Source organism: Protopterus annectens, chromosome 4.part0 (genome assembly GCF_019279795.1).
Source record: "Protopterus annectens isolate FY-2018-M chromosome 4.part0, PAN1.0, whole genome shotgun sequence".
Lineage (NCBI taxonomy): Eukaryota > Metazoa > Chordata > Ceratodontiformes > Protopteridae > Protopterus > Protopterus annectens.
The window spans coordinates 740,494,976-740,514,335 of NC_056733.1; the positions used below are offsets into that span (position 1 = coordinate 740,494,976).

At 39.7% G+C, this 19,360-nt stretch overlaps 1 protein-coding gene across 1 annotated transcript in view; it reads right to left on the reverse strand.

Moving 5' to 3' along the window:
- Window positions 1-19,360, reverse strand: part of TXNRD2 (thioredoxin reductase 2) — a 1,479,392-nt gene that overhangs the window by 647,108 nt on the left and 812,924 nt on the right. The window contains exons 9-10 of the mRNA XM_044068698.1: window positions 17,593-17,612; window positions 17,038-17,129 (exon numbers count right to left, since the gene is read on the reverse strand). Coding sequence (XP_043924633.1) covers window positions 17,038-17,129; window positions 17,593-17,612 — 112 coding nt within the window. The remainder of the gene's footprint in view (window positions 1-17,037; window positions 17,130-17,592; window positions 17,613-19,360) is intronic.

The following is a 19,360-nucleotide window of genomic DNA, read 5'->3' on the forward strand; positions in this document are numbered from 1 at the left end:
GAATAATCCTCAGGAGGGGAGGCTGAAGGAATGGATTCTTCAGCATCAGAATAGGGGAGCATGGAGTAATCTTGTTCAGAAGAGGAATCAGAAGAAATGGAAACCTGATCAGAAGAATCATGCTCTGTCTCTTGTCTAGGCCTCTTATCAGGAGGGGGATGGGTACCCCTGATCAAAGTAATTAGGTCTTCGGCCATTTTGAGCATTTGTTTCTTCATCTTTAATGATGCTTTAGTCTTTGAAGCTGAGGATAGCTTAATGTTTAGCTGTGTAGGTCTGAAAACACCCTCAGAAGCCGATACCTGCTCAGTGGCTCCGGACCCATCTGAGGGATTGATTTCAGAGGATCCAATATCTTGAGTATCCAGAGGCCCAGTCAGCTCCACGTGGGAGTTGGAAGCGGCCTTTGGCTCTGAGGTAGCGGGCGCCAGGGGCTGCGAAAGCGCCTCACTGAGAACCGGCAACTGGCCTAGAAGAGGCTTCGTCGGTTTTGGACCTCGGATGCCTATCCTTTTCCTTGCGTTTTTTGTAAACAGCGGTCGGCGGCTGATCCGACGGCATTATATAGTTAAATCTTTGGCCAAAGTAATGGAAAGCAAAATCAAACCGACGCTTGATAGTGCGTTCGTTAAATCTAGCACAAAACCGACAATTAGCAACGTTGTGATCAGGGCCTAGGCAAGGAATACAGTAAGAGTGAAAATCCTTATGAGGTATTTGCTTTCCACAAGAAATACAATTGTTAACTTTTTCTGGCATCGGTCTGGAGCAAGAAAAAAGTTTCCCCAACGGGGTACATAGCTTTAATGAAGACTTTGGATCTGAAATTCTGATTTGAAAATCTAGTCGGCCGACTGGCACTTGCGAAATGCTTATGCTTCGGGCACCGCGCGGCAAGAAAGACTGAGGAAAATGGCGTTGGCTGCTTCTTTTATACCCTGGCACACTGACGTCAGGGAAGAGGTGACAGCAACTGACACCGGACCTAGACTTTGGAATCGGGCCGACTATTGGTAGCCTGCCAGCAGGATAACCCAACAGTAATGACTGCAACAGTGAAACACGATGAACATCCACACATTAGTTATGTAACTTAACTGAAGCACCTTGGGGTAAAGAAACCTGATCAGTCAATGTAGTCTAAAGCTAGTCTGGGACAGAAAGAAAGATGAAGATATGTGTCATTGTCTTAAAAAAAGATCTTTTTTATCACAAAATGAAGTGTATAATCAAATAATGAAAGACAACAATATTAGCACATATGTCTAATACTATTCTGTAAAAAAACAATCTTGCACTCAGTAATCTGAACTACTTAAGCTGTAAAGACAAGATTATATATACCAAGTCTTCAAATATACTGCAAGTCTCAAGAAGCACCAGAGGCCATGTTTATTAAAAAAAGAGATTATATCAAAGAAGAAAAATAAAATGAGTGCATTCATCTTAGTACAGTGTTTATACACTCTGAACTGTACCTTCCCAAAATCGTTCACAGGTGTTTACCAGGCTAATGACTATGAGGGCCTTTTTGAGCCTAGCCATGCACCTCAAATGTCTGACAAGTTTTGATACCTTTGATAAGTGTAAGCACTGGCTTGGAAAATTAATCACTTACATGTTACCTGCGTCCATTAGAGACACAGGTGCCAAACCAGGGATGCATTTCTGGTTTCTCATTCAATTGTCCAAGATGCACTTGAATTGAGTTAGGGAGGAACTCTGCTTCACATAAATGAGGAGCCTGTTCCACAGATGCAGTAGTCTCTGGGATACATACCGCTCTCTCCAGCAGGTCCTATTTATATCACAGGCAAGGCTTAAGTCTTTAGAATGGGTAAATTCTGCTGTTGTTTGTTTTATGGATATGCAGGTCGTCTATCAGAGTGAGGTCTGACAATGCCCTGTAAGCCAGGCATAGATCTCCCTTCAAAAGCCTGTAGGAGAAAGAATACAGGGATAGGGCCTTGAGGTGGTCCGCACAGTACATTTTACTTATGCCCTGTGTTCTTTTAGTGAGGAACCTCTGTGGATGTTCCAGTTGTTGGATATGCCTGGTTAGGTACATACCAAAGGGGGCATTGTACTCAATGACAGGGCTGATGAATGTCGACTACAGTGGAACAATGACTTCCTTGGACTTGGATGCCATACCTTTGTTTACAAGTTGCGCAACATAGAATGATTTCCTCACCACTGTAACCACATGATGATCAAAGGCTAGATTACTATATGTGTGTGTCTCCAAGTTCCTGACTACTGGGTCAACTCTAAGGGTTATGCTGTCAATATGATAGTTACCATTCCTTGGAATTTAGTTTTAGTCCATGAATCTGATACCAGTTGTTTGTCTGACAACCCCTCCTGGAGAACATTTGTGTCACTGAGATTCAATGACTGCTCCTAATTTGCAAGCATCTGCAAATTTAGTCAGACACCAGTGACATTAGAAGTAGAATTCCAAAAAGGAGCGGTCCAAGGACTGATCCCTGAGTGACTCCACTTGTGACTGGCCTATTTGTAGAGATAGACTCCCCAGTTCTAACTTCCTGGGTCCTGTCTAAGCCAGTTGGCTATCCACCAGGTGACATACAGGTTTGCACCTAACTTCTTACATTTGTCAACAATGCCTGAGTGGGGTATTGTGTCAAATGCCTTGGCTAGGTCAAGGTAGGCAGTGTGAACGATTTTGCCCTCATCCATTGCTTTGATCTTCTCACAGTAGTCCACCACAGTGAGTAGGCATAATCGGCCCTTGACGAAACCAAACTGGGTTGGGCCCAGTGTCTGGAGGTTTACTATATTTCTATTGATCTCCAAGATAATTCTTTCCATGGCTTTACGTACAAGACTTATGGGTCTGCAGTTTCCAGGGTCTGCAGATGGCCTACATTTGTGCAGTGTGATGACTGTTGCCTTTCTCCATTCATGAGACACGAAACTTGTTTGAAGGCTGCAGTTTAATTAGTAAATCCAGAGGCTATAATAGGTCATGTTTCATGCTATTTAGAAGGCATCCTGGGATACAGTCTGGGCCCACTCATGCAGTATTCTTGGTCTTAGAGGGAGCATTAAGGAACTGTTCTCTAGTGATAACAGGGGGAGTTATATTTGATGCTATTTCCTGGGGGAAGGTTGAAGCTGAATATAATCAGCCAGGAGGTTTGCTATGTCTTCTGGCTCAGTATAGGTGGCTCCATTTACAATGAGCTTCTGCACACAACTGTGTATTTCCTTTGAGGTTGCGGACATAGCTAAAGAATGCTTTGTGGTTGTCCTTGGCCTGGGAGGCCAAACATACCTCAAATTTGGCTTTGGTAGACTTTGTCCTCGGAGTTGTTTGCTTAGTTTGGTGAGAGTGCTTTTATCCTGCTGGGTGCTGCGCCTCCTAATTTTTGCCATGATTTTCTTCCTCCTGTTATACAGCCTACTGATTCTGTGATTCCACCAGGGTGGCTTGTTTTTAGAATTAGTTCTGTAGTTCTTCCTGGCGAGTACAGCTGCCTCTATGCAGCTATTAACATGTTTGTACAGGGTTTCTGTGAACAGTTTTGCATAGGCAGCATGTTCTCAGGGTTTATGGGGGCTTGAAGTTTTGCCAGGTTCTTACGTAATAGCAGGAGGTTAGCTTTAGAATAGTTCCTGAATATTCCAGGTTTAGCTGGGGGTCCAGATTTTAAATTTTACTTCCAAGGAGACCATTTTGTAGACTGACCTTACCAGGGAAGGCATTACAGTAGGGGATGTGTGCAGCACTCTCCCATATTAGTGATGCAATCTATGGAACCAGTCCACTAACAACCTCTCTGTCCTCATGCTTTTAAAATGATAAACTACAGCTGCAGGCCCTGTCAGACCTGCTCTTCAGCTTCGCCAGTCTTCATCTGAGGTTGTCTCAGGCACATCCACGAGTCCAGACTGGGCAACTGAAGTCCATTAACCTTTTGGTCAACACCCTTGCTCTGACCTACAATGCACACCTCTAGATAAGGAGCAAGCCTCTTGAATTGCCTTGAACAGGGAATGTTTTATACAGCACAAAATAGGCAGTTGAGCACCAATTAATACAACTGACTGTGGGACAAAATGCTGTGAGAAATGTACCAGCATAAGTCCACCTATTCCCATATACAGAAATGGCACTATGGAGCCATTTTTGCAAAACAACTTTTTCAAAATATCTCTACCTACACACATGAAGTTCTACTACATGATGAGAGAATAAAATTAAAAGACAACAGTCAATCAAAGCCACTAAACAGTGGCACCAGTAGGAATAAGAATTAGTTACAAAATGGATAAGCACTCTTTAGAAGAGTACAATAAATGTAAATAACAAACAAGTACAATCAGTCTGGTGTAAAATTTAAGTCTTTCCCAAGAATATGAAAGGCTGCCTGTGCAGAATCAAGGTTGTGCCTTTTAATGGTGTACCTGCAGATTATAATTATGGTGGCTGCCAAAACAACACAATTACTAGAAAATAGAAATCAAAAATCAAAGGTTAAACCAACTGTACTAGAAGTAGTGAATATAGTAAGAGACAAAACACATGGAATGAAGATCTTAAAAAAAGGACAAGAGCAAATTACATAAAGTTATTGTGGGAACAATACATGCACAGGAGGAATGAGGTTTAAAATAAGGCAGGACTTGAATGAGCTATGTAATGTTGGACTGAAGTGATATGATAGATAAGTGATGTATAATGTCTGCAATTAAAATGATAATATGGTTGGTTTTCTTTTATATAAATGTATGATTGCCTATGTCATAAGTGATATATTTTTAAACAAGAGCAGTTTTTATTAAATTAAGTCAAGATAGTAAAGCAATTTGGAAAGGAAAGTTGTTTTTTTAATGAGAAAAACAACAGAGCAAATCTCTGCCACTAATGTTACCTTGCTTTCCAAAAATTACATTACAGAGGACTCTCAGTTTATATCTTTGTCAAAGTCTTTTTCATTTTAGCAACCTTTAGTAAGGAAGCCACATGTTGGAAATTAAATATTTTTTATTCCTTTGCCCCCCCCCCCCCCCCACATCCCACATACTGCCTACCATTAGCTCCCCTGGCCAAACAACCCATTTGTTCCCCCTCACAGGGGCAAGAGTCAACTGAAGAGGTCATCATTAAGTCATCCATAAGGGGTGGTTCATACATTTTTTAGCCCTAAACACCCAGTGGTCACCTGGTGTAGTGCACAGGTGGGCATGTATAAAGAGCTGACTGTAAAGGATGATACTAGACTTCCACAAGGATCATTCTCCCCTGGGAGAAATGAGTGGGTCACAACCCTTTGCTTTTCTCTAGTGTGGGACTGCTAACTGAACCCAACTCATCTGGGCTGTAGTTACAGCTTTATCCATTCAAACCATGGAGTCAGGTGAAATTAAGAATGTTAAGGTACATTTGGTGAGGCATGTGCATGGAATGTCACATATATAAAACTGTAAGTTTAAATATAATTTTTGGCTGATCTAAAAGAAAGTATGGCTCTGTTATCATGATGCTTGAGAAGCTGAACTTTTCAGGCAAACCTGAATCAAGATATTGTTACTGCAGCTGAGATCTTGTAGGTCCACAACTTTAGCTTTAGAGGGGAACAGGCCAAAACAAGAAGAGTCCATTTTTTTGTATTTGTCTGTCTTAAGTACTTTATATAGTGTGGATGAAATTCTGCTTTCTGTGATTAATATTTTCTTAATGTCAGAAGGTGATGAATTGACTAATAAGCTGAAAGGACCTTGTTGTAACAGCTGTAGAGCTTTTAATCTGTCCGGATTTTGCCAGAGGGATGGAAGATCTCCCTTCTCATGTTTGAGACCTTGTACTACGAATGTCTTTTCATAACTAGGAGATCTGGGTAAGCTAGTTTTAATCATTTTACCTGTCCATAAAATCAAACATCTTCATAGAACTGCCTGTACAATGAGAATATCACAGACATCTCTGCCCACTGTAAGAACGTTCAACAGAAAGTCCAAACTTTGAAGCAAAAAACCATCATGATACAAACCTCAAGTCAACAATAACTTAATAAGAAATGCATGGCACGTATGAAGTAAGTAAATGAGTGATTGTTACAAGCAGTTTTACCTGTCAAGTTCAGGTACTGACCAAGACCTGGCTGCATGGTGTGCTTAATGTATGTTGGCCATCTTGCAAGTTTCACTGGGCACCAAATCCTTTTTTGAAGATGCAATTCCTCATCTGAAAGCTGCTCAGAAATGGAAACCAAATACATACATTTCAAATTATAGCACTTCACCAGAAACCTGCAACAACTGGAGACACCGCAGAGGTTTCTCACCAAGAAATTACAGGGTACAAAAAAACTAGTCTTACATGGAAAGACTGAAAGCCCTGTTACTGTACTCTATCTCCTACAGGTTCCTAAGGGGTGACCTGTGCCTGGTTTACAGGGCAATCTCTGACTGGCCCTGATGAAAATGCTACAAATTCATAAATCAAGCTGCAGGAGGGTCACTTACTCCAGGGATCTTAACCTAGCCTCTAACATGAACAAGTCATGCTGGAGAAATAGGAACATCTCACAGAGACTGCCACTTCTCTGGAACAAACTTCCAATTAAAGTGAAACAGATCCCCACCCTGAACCTCTTGAAATACAACCTAGATCAATGGATGGGTGACTGCAAATTCACTCCTGGGGTGGTCCCCAAGTCCCTCTTGGACACAGGAAGTCTGTATTACCTACCATAGATCCTTAACTCTGTGAACTTCACTCATCTAACCACTGACAATTGGGGCAACTTGGGATAAATATGGTTAGGCTTGTAAAGCCTCTAGGGCCATTAGCCTAGTAACATCCTATGAACCTATAAGACAAAGTGAGAATTATTTTATATGGCTATTCAATGATGTTCTCACCAAGACTACAAAAAAGAGGTTTTAAACAAAAGGCTGAGTTATAACAGGCAAAGATACTGCAAAGGTACCTGACAAAATGTTAATAAAATTATCGAAGGCAAATAAGTGATATTTGATTAAAAAAGATTAAAAATTAAAAAAAATATATGAAATATTTGAGACTGGTAAAAGCAAGAAAGTTAAAATAAAGGAAAAAAGTTTTCAACATTTACAAGGACACAAAGGAAAACAAAAAATAGAGAACATGTTACAAAATATATGAAAGTCGAATAAATGAAAACTTTTGATGGTTTTTCACAACTGTGAACAGTGGTGGCTGAGTGTTAAAGAAAACTGCAAACCTTATTTGCTACACTTTAGGTTTAGCTACAGTCCTCAGTACGGTTAAACCATAAAGTAAGAGGCAATGGAAAAAAAAAACAAAAGAAAAGAAAGAAAGAAAAAAGTAGCAAGGACACACGTAGCCATTAATGACTTTACTTAAGCGTTCACTGAGGTGTGCACAGCAACGTGGCACAGGAGAATGGCATTTGTACTGCTCCCCTTCCCACAAAAGGTATCCTATACATGATACACACGATTAAGAGGCTTATTCACAAATGGAGTATAATGTCATCATTTAACATCTTACAACTGCTACTTTAAACAGAATAGTGATGGAGGATCTAAAATGACAAGGACTGAAAAATGCCAGGTAATATGGCATTTATAGGACAGCTTGGTAAATAAATCAGGCACACATCTCTACATGATATAAGTAAACACTGGGCAAAGGCCCTTCTCTGGACATGTTCTTCTCTGCCACATTTTAGGAATGTCAGACTCCAGGCCTCCAGAGACTAACCTGATGCCGATAAAGATGGCAATTCTAAAGGAATGTGGCCAGATGATTCAAAGTCAAGTCAGACAGCAGGGCACAAAATCACATGAAGTTTAGATCTAGTACCAGCGTCAACCTAAGTGGTACCTAATAAGGGCAGTGCATAGTTCTAAGCTTCTGTAACCTAGAATGTTTTGAAATACATTCATAAATCCAGCATTTGGATTCTTAATAAGGATTAAGGAGCAGTAGCAAATTAACTCTTTTGGTGTTTCCCTGAACCTGGAAAAGTGATATAATAGTAGCTGTTTCACATCTGAAGGTTTCACTTGAGACAGGCAAATGATCCAGTTGTTACCAAGCAGGGAAATAGGAGTTACATCAGGCTGATGTAAATCTTACACTTCCATTATTTCTGTTTGCCAGGAGTGGGTGCTGGTGCCCCTCCTTAAATCCCACACTCTCCACCTTTAAATCATGTTATCCCCCTGGGAGGAAGAGATTGCTTACTGGCAGGATTAGTGATCAATCTACCATTTTACCCATTTATCTAATCAAAGTAATTGTAAACCACAGCATGCACAAAAATAATGTGCCTAGGATAAGAGGTCACTGCAGTTCTGGATCAATACTTGCACTAGGCCCACTGTTGTACAGTTTTGTCAAAAAGACTATATTATATGCTGTATGCCTTTAACAGACAGGCATGTTCTTCCACAGGAAAACACCTCCAAAAGGTGATATCTGACGAAGCACTCCAAGACATAAATGAATGGAGACAAAGGAAGGCAGGATATGGAATGTTTAAGCCCAAGGAAAATGTAGATGTGACTTCAGGTAGTACTTATTGATGTACAAAATGGATACTGAATCTTCAAGCTTGCCTACTATACACAGTAGAGAAAGACTGTGCTGACAGCAGCATGAGAAAATACTTGAGACAGGGCTTTAAAAATGCACAGCTCTGAAGACAAGAAACATTAGTAATAGGTAACAACCGAAGACCTGCACCAAAAAGCATTAGTAATAGGTAACAACCGAAGACCTGCACCAAAACTACACAAACAGTCTTAAGCTAGGGGATTTGGAACACACAGCAGCACACAACATACAGGTGTATAAGAGAATACAAGAAATGACAATTTTAGTCAAGGTCAATCAGCTGTTTTAAGGCAGACAGTATGCTTGCAGGAAAGTGGCAATGGGGAAGAAGACTGGTACTGGCAGGGTTTGGAAAATGGGCAACATAACTCTCAAATAAGATTAAATCTAGCTCTACTGTTTTAAAATTTGGCATTTTCTCTGCCTCTTGTGATATATGGCTGCTCCTCTACAGGTCTCCCCTCTAATCAGCTCTGCGGGTCATTGTGAAAAAAATGTTTTTACAGTATAACTGCCACAGTATATGTCAGTAGAACTCTCTCTGTGCTCAGCAGGTTTTCAATATTTTCCATTCACAATGGACTAGCTTCAGTGCTCTTCATGCAAGTGACGCATTGCCTTGTGTACGCTTTTCTCTCTTTGTTCCTTTGTAAAAGTATGCATTATTAATGGCAACATGTGCCATCATTTTATGTCTATGCCATGACTAGATGGTCTTTGTACATACTAGCTATTAAGTCAGTGAACACTCCTTAACTCAGCGAGTCATTGGATCTGGGACTGAAGTGGCCACATTCTGATTAACTCTGGTTCTACCACTCTTCACACTCTGGGTCTTGCTACACTGAAGCCTTCAAAAACAAGATGTAGCACTCTTTACTGATCCCAGTAATTTGATGCTATTCCCTTAACCATACCTTTGCTGTACAGCTTGCAAAGATAACTTCTGGAAAACAGTTGCCATTAGTTTTAGCCTCCAGAAAAAGGTTACTTGCTAACAGGAAGCTCAGAGAGCTGAGGTTTACATGACTTACAAAATATGTGCATAATTGCTGGCAGGTGCTTTGCTGTCAAACTGCAGACAAGCATTATGTCAAGGGCCATGAAAACATGTCAAGAACCAGCTTTTTCTGTATCCCAGCAACTCCAAAATTTCCTCTGATCATAATGCTGTACTAGCTATGACTTATCACACCACTAAACTTTCTGTCTAAGGTACTACTACGCACATACTTAAAAAGGCAAACACCTGTGATGCATTCTCCCTTTGATGAATATCTTTGAAGTCAAGCCATGTCACTGTCAAAAGACTTCTGCCCAATGACAGATTCATTCACACATGTCAGTGTTGTAACAGTATGAGGTAAGTGGCAAGATAAAAAAAAACTTTTAATATAGCTGAGGAAAAGTAAACAAAACCACCCACAGTGTAGGAATAGAGTGGGAGTAACTACATACAGTGCTTTTTAACTAATACAAGCATTTACCTGGTCTGGTTCCGCTAGTATAAGCATATTAGACTGGCAGTTGGTTTAGAGGATTAAGGAGCTGTTAGTAAGCTATTTTCTGTGGGCCAGTAGTGCAAGGTTCTATTCCCTCAGCCTCCTCTACCTAACTGTGCAAGTCATTTAACCAGACAGAGCCTCCAGGCTGAATGTGATAAAGGTCCATGGGAAATCAAATACAAATAAATAAATAAAATAGTGAGAAAATGCAACATAAAGCTACATTACCTTAAGCAAACACCAAATATAGCTTCAAGTACTAACATAACAGAGTGATGAGGAAAGTACAGTATATCCCCAAAAAGCCAACCCCGTCTACCAGGGAACAAATAGCAGCACCATTAGGTGGAAAATTAACCTTATTTTCGAAGAACTGGCACTATATCACAAAAGACAAGTGGATTTTGCAAACCATAGACCAAGGTTACCGGTTCCACTTCCACACTTTACCAGTCAAAAGAGGAATGCCAAACCTGCCTCCAAATCAAAAAACAGAAGCTCTACAGCAGATAATGCAATTAACAAAGATGAGAGCTGTGGAAAGAGTACCAAGAACAGAACAAGGCAAAGGATTCTACTCCAGACTATTCCTAGTACCAAGAAAGGAAAAAAGTTGGAGACCTATTCTCGACCTGTCCACCTTAAACACATACATCATTGTCCCAAAATTCAAAATGCTGACCCTACAGCAACTTCTTCCCATGCTGGGCAAGGAGTGTTGGCTGGTAACTCTAGATCTCAAGGAGGCATACCTGCACGTCCCCATTCGACCAATTTGCAGAAGATACCTCAGATTTCTTGCAGGATCAGAGCACTATCAATTCTCAGCATTGCCCTTTGGCTTATCTACTGCGCCCAGAGTATTCACAAAATGCCTGGCATCAGTAATCGCCCACTGCAGACTACAGGGAATCCAAATTTATCCATACCTGGACGACTGCCTGCTCTAAGGGGACAACAAAAGCAAGCTGACAACAGATTTACAAAGGGTCATTTACTTGCTACAAGCACTGGGATACACAGTCAATTTACAAAAGTCAAGGCTGATACCATCCCAAACAAGGACATTCTTGGGTGCGGAATTGGACACAGTAAAACAAATGGCATTCCTAACTGCAGAAAAACAAAAAGAACTTCCTCTTTACTTCTTGGCACTAACAAGACAGAACAAGTTAACAGCAAGAAAAGTTCTGCAGGCCTTGGGCTTCATGGCATCATGCATAATCTTGGTTCCACATGCCAGACTACATATGAGAAAACTACAGTGGTACCTAAAGAATTTATGGTCCCAACACAGGCACAGCCTAGAAGCAGAAATTCCACTAATCCCATGCCTAAAACAGGAGTTCCTATGGTGGGCTCAAGCATGCCAGTCACACCCAGGCCTACCCTTTCGCAACTATCAAGCAAGCCAAACCATCACAACAGACGCCTCAGACCTAGGATGGGGGGCTCACATGCTGGACAAATGCGTACAAGGATTGTGGGCCTTGGGACCAGCTTCACCTGCACATCAACCTAAAAGAAATGCTGGCAGTAAAACTGGCAATCCAAAAATTCAGACCATTTCTCAAAGAAGGCCATTTGATGATAAGGACAGACAACACCACAGTCATGTGGTACATCAACAAACAGGGAGGCACTCATTCATACCCCCTATGCAGAATGACTTTGGACCTTTGGAACCTGGCACTCAGCTACAACATCCAGTTACAGGCAATATTTGTACCGGGAAAGGAGAATACTCTAGCAGACATGTTAAGCAGAACCACCTCGGATACCCACGAATGGATGCTACACCCGGACATCTTCAAGACCATCTCAAAGAAATGGGGAATGCCACAGATAGATCTATTCGCTTCCCCTCTCAATCACCAGCTCAAAAAATTCTGCACAAGGACATTCCACCCACTTGCATGGAAAGTGGATTCGCTCTCCTTCAGCTGGAAAGGTCTGACAGCATATGCATTCCCACCTCTTCCCTTGATACACAAGGTATTACTAAAAATCAAGGAGGAACGTCCAAGGATAACCCTGATAGCTCCAAACTGGCCAAGACAACACTGGTACCCATTGCTGAGGAGCATGTCTCGGGACAAAATGTGGTCAATACCCCTGATGCCTTTGATGTTAACTCAAAACAACTACAGCATCATGCATCCAAACCTAAAAACGTTGCAACTGACTGCTTGGAACATCACATAGCAGCAACTAATCCAGAACTTTCCCAAAGGGTTAAAGACATTATCCTTGAAGCCCGCAGACCTTCAACAAGAAGGAACTATGCAGGAAAATGGAAAAGGTTTGTCATTTGGAGTGCTGAAAGAGGAAAAGATGTGTCGAATATAGATATTGCTAACATTCTGGAGTATTTGGCAGAGCTTCTACATACAGGCCTGTCCTATTCCTCCATCAAGATACATGCATCAGCTATTTCAGCAGAATACAGCGTTGACCCACCTGTCTTTTCACATCCTTTACTCAGGCAGTTCCTCAGAGGGATCAAGAATGTAAAACCTCCTAGGAAACCACCATTACCAGCTTGGGATTTGAACTTTGTGCTAGAAAAGTTGACACTCGCACCTTTTGAACCAGCAGCAACAGCAGACCAACAGCATCTATCGTGGAAAACTGCTTTCCTACTGGCAATAACCTCAGCAAGGAGGATTTCTGAACTTCAGGCCCTAATGGCAGTACAACCCTTCCTAATCTTCCACCAAGATAGAGTGTCCATGAGGACTAATCCTACATTTATGCCTAAGGTGGTATCCAGAGTGTCTCTAAACCAGGCAATCCACCTACCTACCTTCTTCCCCAACCCACAAAACAGAGGGGAAAGAATGCTGCATACCTTGGATGTACATAGACAGCTACGCTACTACCTGGACAGAACAAAAAGTAACAGAAAAACTGACCAGCTTTTTGTAGCCTATGCAACAGGAAAGGAAGGAAAAGCTATTTCCAAACAGACAATCTCCAAATGGATAGGAAATTGCATACGATTCTGTTACTCCTTCCATGGAAAACCAATTCCACAGAACATAAGGCCTCATTCTACAAGGGCAACAGCCACTACCACAGCCTTCTTACGAGGAGTGGCAACCAAGGACATTATTGAGGCGGCTACTTGGACCTCCGTACATACATTTGCCAAGCATTATAATTTACCTCTGTATTCCAGATCCCGAGCAGGGTTTGCCACTGCTGTACTGCAAGGGATCCTAACCACACCATAATCTATTCTTCCTCCTCCCCTAGTTGGCTATGGTATTCTACCCAGTTACTCTTTCCATGGAAAACCAATTCCACAGAACATAAGGCCTCATTCTACAAGGGCAACAGCCACTACCACAGCCTTCTTGCTCCACTACCAGAAGTACTAACAGTAGCAGAATACTGCAAGAGTCTGAAGGACTGTACTACAACAGGATTGTGCTACAATAACCAAAGCAAGCCCCCCCCCCAGTTAGTTCCATTCATTTCTGACCACTGCAGAACATTGGGTAATCAGGTTCCAGTTTTATTTAGCCTCAAGTGTTTCGACATCCTTAATGACCCTGAAGAAAATATCTCAACTGCAAGCTGCACCTGCTGTGCACATGATGAAATCAGAGATATGACAGGAAAGCTCATGTATGCACTCTCAACAGTGAATACTCTGTATGGAAGACAAAGTGTTTTATGGTTAAACCTTGTGAGGTGCAACAAACACAGAAGACATGCTACCGTACTCTAAAGTACAAGAAATGCAACGGACCTGCATGGCTTGAAAGTCCACAGAAAGATATCAGATTTGCAGATACACAAAATCCTAATGGTACCCTTGCAGAGTCTGAAGCACATCTGAAAATATACATAGTTTTTCACAACTTAAATCCTACTTATGCACTAGAAGCAAATTTCAGTGGCTCTTCAGGTAATAAGTAAAATTTCCTCCTGCTGCTGCGACTACTTTCTGGGGATTATTTCAGTCAAGATAGCATAAGCAACAAACTGGGGTTATTTTACTCATGCTGAACCATGTCCCTCATTTTGAACCATCATGTTTCATACTAAATGACCCACTGGATTTTGCCATAAGTATGCATCCAATACTTGTATTCATGTACAATATTTTAATTGATTCCATTTTGGTGAACTGTGACCCTTTCAGAAATGTACTTGCTATTCGTGTAGCTATCTTCATTTATTCGGTTCCAGGCCTTTGGCCTAGGGAATGACTGAAAATGGTCTGTGGACTAATTCACTTACCTCATTAATAACTGAAAGTCGTGAATGGTCAAGAATGGAGAAAAATAAAGGCCTTACAGCCCACTCACCTACCTATGAAACAAAAATAAACAAAGACAGGGACTCTTCAGTCATTCATAGATACGGTGGCTTCCTCACACAACTGTACTATACTTTAATATTCTGTTTTCGCAGTAACAGGAAGGGTAGAATATCTCTGAAATAGATTATGAACTCTAAGTGAATTCTGAAAAATGAGTTCTCCCCCAATTATTTTTTTTTCTCAATATGGATGTACAAGCCTCAAGGGATGAAAAACGTATGAGGTCATCCTAGAATCTGTGGGAAACAGATTTTCTTCATTACGGTTTACACTTTTGCTGTTCTACCATTTCTCCTTGAACTTTGACTTCCTCTCCAAGTACTTTAGTTCTTTTCAGGTAGTAAACCAGCTTAAGCTTTTGGTCGTCCAACTTACATCATGGACAGATAATTGAAGGTTTACTATGATTAAATGTAAACACATAGTCCTGAACTGGATAATAAACCGGTTAACAGAACAGGAGCATTGTGTTAATTTAAATGTTTGTGAAACATTTTCTGCTAAGGATTAGGGGATCAAAAACTCTGAATTTAAGAGTCAATTTGGTGGTTACCTATGAATAAGGAATCCTACAAAATGTAATTCTGGGGCCTATACAGTTTAATGAGTTGTTTGCCAGCTTGCCAATATGCAAACAACTGTAAAGTTGGAGAAGAGATCTCAAATCTCAAGGATGTCAATGACTTAAATTTGTAGCTAAATAAAATCCATCTGCTGGTAACCAGAACGTGTCTCAAGTTTAACTATAAAAAAATATTTTACAGTTTCAACACCAAATGAATTGAGGTTAGAAATGAGTGGTCAAGAACTTGAAGTGGTAAAAAAAAGGTTAGAGCCATGAGAAAGATTAGATTTGGTACAACGGCTTGACATTTGCAACATTAATAAGAACAATTATTGAGGGTAATTTAACATTCTGCACTTTATCCACGGCAGATATTGTAATTATTGAAATTGACAAAAAGGAGATGTACTAAAAATTTGAAGTAGGAAGATGAAAACATCTAAATTTTTACAGCATCCTTTGTAAGTCAGTAGAAGTTAAATTATGCCTAGCATTTAGAGCTTACAAAATGTAATTCTGGGGCCTATACAGTTTAATGAGTTGTTTGCCAGCTTGCCAATATGCAAACAACTGTAAAGTTGGAGAAGAGATCTCAAATCTCAAGGATGTCAATGACTTAAATTTGTAGCTAAATAAAATCCATCTGCTGGTAACCAGAATGTGTCTTAAGTTTAACTATAAAAAATATTTTACAGTTTCAACACCAAATGAATTGAGGTTAGAAATGAGTGGTCAAGAACTTGAAGTGGTAAAAAAAGGTTAGAGCCATGAGAAAGATTAGATTTGGTACAACGGCTTGACATTTGCAACATTAATAAGAACAATTATTGAGGGTAATTTAACATTCTGCACTTTATCCACGGCAGATATTGTAATTATTGAAATTTACAAAAATGAGATGTACTAAAAATTTGAAGTAGGAAGATGAAAACATCTAAATTTTTACAGCATCCTTTGTAAGTTAGTAGAAGTTAAATTATGCCTAGCATTTAGAGCTTACAGAAAAGTGTTAAGGGAAGATCTGTCTCTCATTAAAAGATAAACCTGTAGAAATGCGAAAAAGGGGAATTTTGTTCAAAAGAAATTATCAGAACTAAAATAAGAGAATAACCATGATACACAGAGATTGTAAAACATTTTCCTCCAAGGATTAGGGGATCAAAAATCTTGAAAATTTTTTAGTCAACTTGACTGATGGAAACAAGGGGTGACTGTAGTTCCCATAGTTTGCTTAAACTTTTTACAGTACTGAATGTGTCACCTATGCGCATGCCACAAACACATAAGAACAACTTCAGATGCTATATTCCTGCAGACCAACTGCATTTAATAGTGGACAGCAGTACCTAGGCATGCAAAAAAAAGCCTAAAAATTAAACTTTAACCAGTAAAATATAGAAAAAAATTACTGCAAAGTTAAACTACTTGTAACATGGGTGGGCAAGTTTAATTAAACACTCAAGTTGAATTTCTTAGCATCAATGCCTTGAACACATAATAAACAGGTTATGATCTGCAACCTGTGATCCTCTGTATGTGTCTATTCTAGCGCAAGCCTTAGAGGATTAATGCAGGAAAGGGAAGATGCACAACTTTGGTATATTCAGGCCAGAAGAATCAAGAAATGTCAGAAAATAACCTTAATAAGACTGTTGTAATGGGTATTATTGAAGAAGCAAAGAAGTTACAATATAACTATAAAAATTGTGCATCTTATTCAGCACATTTATTCCAGACCAAAGGAATGATGAGACCACTGATGTACAGCCCATACAGCCTGTCACTAGCAAGACAAAGTTCCAAAATCTAGAGAAACGTGTTTTTTAATCTAAAGTGATTCAAACATATAAGCTAGAACACAGTTTTACTTGAGAGATTTATGCATGCTCCATCAACAGTTAATGGACAGTGAAAGAAACACAAACATGAAGAATATATTTAGGCGGGACTGTTTACATATGGCCATCCCTCTCATAAAGATACACACAGGTTTTGTAGTGTACAATATAAAATATTTAATGTACTCCTAAATCAGTACCTGATCAAATCCTCTCAGTGGAATACTTCTCACCATGACGGTAGTGTCCAGCTCAATACCCGTTAGAAAGCCAGCACACTCCAGGGAAACATCTGGATAGACAAGTTAAGGAATGCAAGGGAGATATCACATGCATGACAAAATGTTAAAACCCTGCCTGTTGCCATCTTTCTGTTACAGTACCAGGCTTATTCATCTTCATCATTCCTATAACTGTCAAATCAATGAATAAGATTCTGCAAGACATACACAACTAGCAGATACCAGGGCTTCCTCTGGATTTAACAGAACCTAACAAATACAGCTTGTACAATGCCTCTTCTCTGGCTCATACCTCCAGCTACAATGCTATTTTTAAATAATTTATATTCCATTCTTCTTTTCTTTCTATTAATATCTTAACTCCAGAAAACTGAAAAAGCACATAAATTAAGACACAGGAGAAGACTCTTATTTAGGTAGCAATTTTGGAATACTCAGTCTGGTTGTACTATACGTAAAGAAATGCAGTCACTGTATGTGCATACTAAACATTTGGTGGGAAAACAAGGATACAGCTAGCTCCCACTAGTAACCTAAAATAGGATGAAAAGAGAAAAAGCACAAGTTAGAAACCACCATTCTTAAATCAATGTTTTAAAGACCCATGCAAATTTCATTATAAGATCAACACAAAGAGCAAATACCCAAAATGCATTAAATAAGTTGAATTGCAAAAAACAAGCTTAACTTCAGTTAAATGTGGCCGTTATTTGAACCCCATCACAACACTGATAGTATAAATAAACACAAACTACTGAAATACTGATAGCAATATATTTAATTTATGGCAGTAAGTGAGAACAGATAAAATTTCACTACCTAAGATATGAACTTATTGTAAGAAATCACTCCACTGAAGTATATTCCCACTTCTAAAAGTCAGGGAAGTGTACCTTATGGTATTCAGTCTGTACTGCTGGTTATTGCCAAACAGAACCAGGTGTCTTAAAAACGGTTTTAAATACAGCTAGACAACTCAATCCACATTAGACAGCATTCAAAATATATCAGCAGTTGTTGCTCAGCAACTGGTTTCAACCAACCTACATGCATGTATAAATGATGACCTGAAATCAAACATCTGCAGCTTTTTATTGACAGAATATATAAATATGAAGCAAATAAAAGGCAACAGTTTGAAGGTCATGTCTTAACAGTATATTCAGTTTGGGAAAAATACATCAGTCGTGGCTCTATCTCCTTTTAGTTTTTATAAAATAACTTTCTGCTAAAGATACCCAAAAAGATATAAAATCAGGAAGTGTTTAATATAAAGAATAAAAGGGACAACCTATGCAAACATTCTAAGAGAAAATTTTGAAGAGACTCTTACCATGATTTCAATTTGATCCCTAACTAGTTACTACACTTAAGAAATACTAACAAGAAAGATTGGAAATTCTTTGTGAAGCAGTGCACATCTTGTACCAAATGCAATAGCTTAACAAAGCAATGTGTCATTAAGTGGGTAAAATCATGCCAAACTCCACAAGTGCAATGCAGTTTGTATTTTAAAACTGTAAAGATCCTCCCATGTCCCATACTTGACTTTCTAAGTCAGCAATGTAAAGTTGTCCACGTGGCACAAAAAATGTTTTGCGGCTACTTTCCTGCTAAAATGTCTTGTTTACCTCTGTCATCTTAGGGTCATGGATACGTTATACGGCCAATGCAGCACATATTACATTCCTGTATAAAATGCAGGTGTGTATAAACACAGTTGGTTGTAGGGCAAAATCTAGTAGTCCCAGACTTTGTGGAAAGAGTATAGCTACTAGTAAGGCATGCCTTTCAACTCTCCAGAAAACAGTACATCATCAACAGGAAATGATTACACATTCCTAATTCCAAAATGTCATAGTGCTAACCAGGGCCAAATTTATAACACTAGTGAAATCTTGGATAGGTTAATTTTAAATGCAAGACATTGTGCTACACTCAATGCATTTAATAAGTTATTAGACTCTTAACTATAATCAATAATATCTGTACCCAAGCTGAATGTGTTTTGATGGACCAAAGTGCAAAACACCACTTTTTACAGTACTTATATATACACACCATTACCCTCCCCCCCCCCCAACCATTTATGTACTACCAGGACATAAGAGTTGAATTTAATATAGTCAGTGGCACTAGTTAAAAAATACACCTTGTGACGTCCTCTCTCTCTGGGCCCGTAATCAAGGAGCCTGAATCCTTACACCACTGACATTGTAGAGGGACATTCACTTGGAACAAAAATTGATACACCCAGTATTTCCAGATGCAGCTCTCTGCA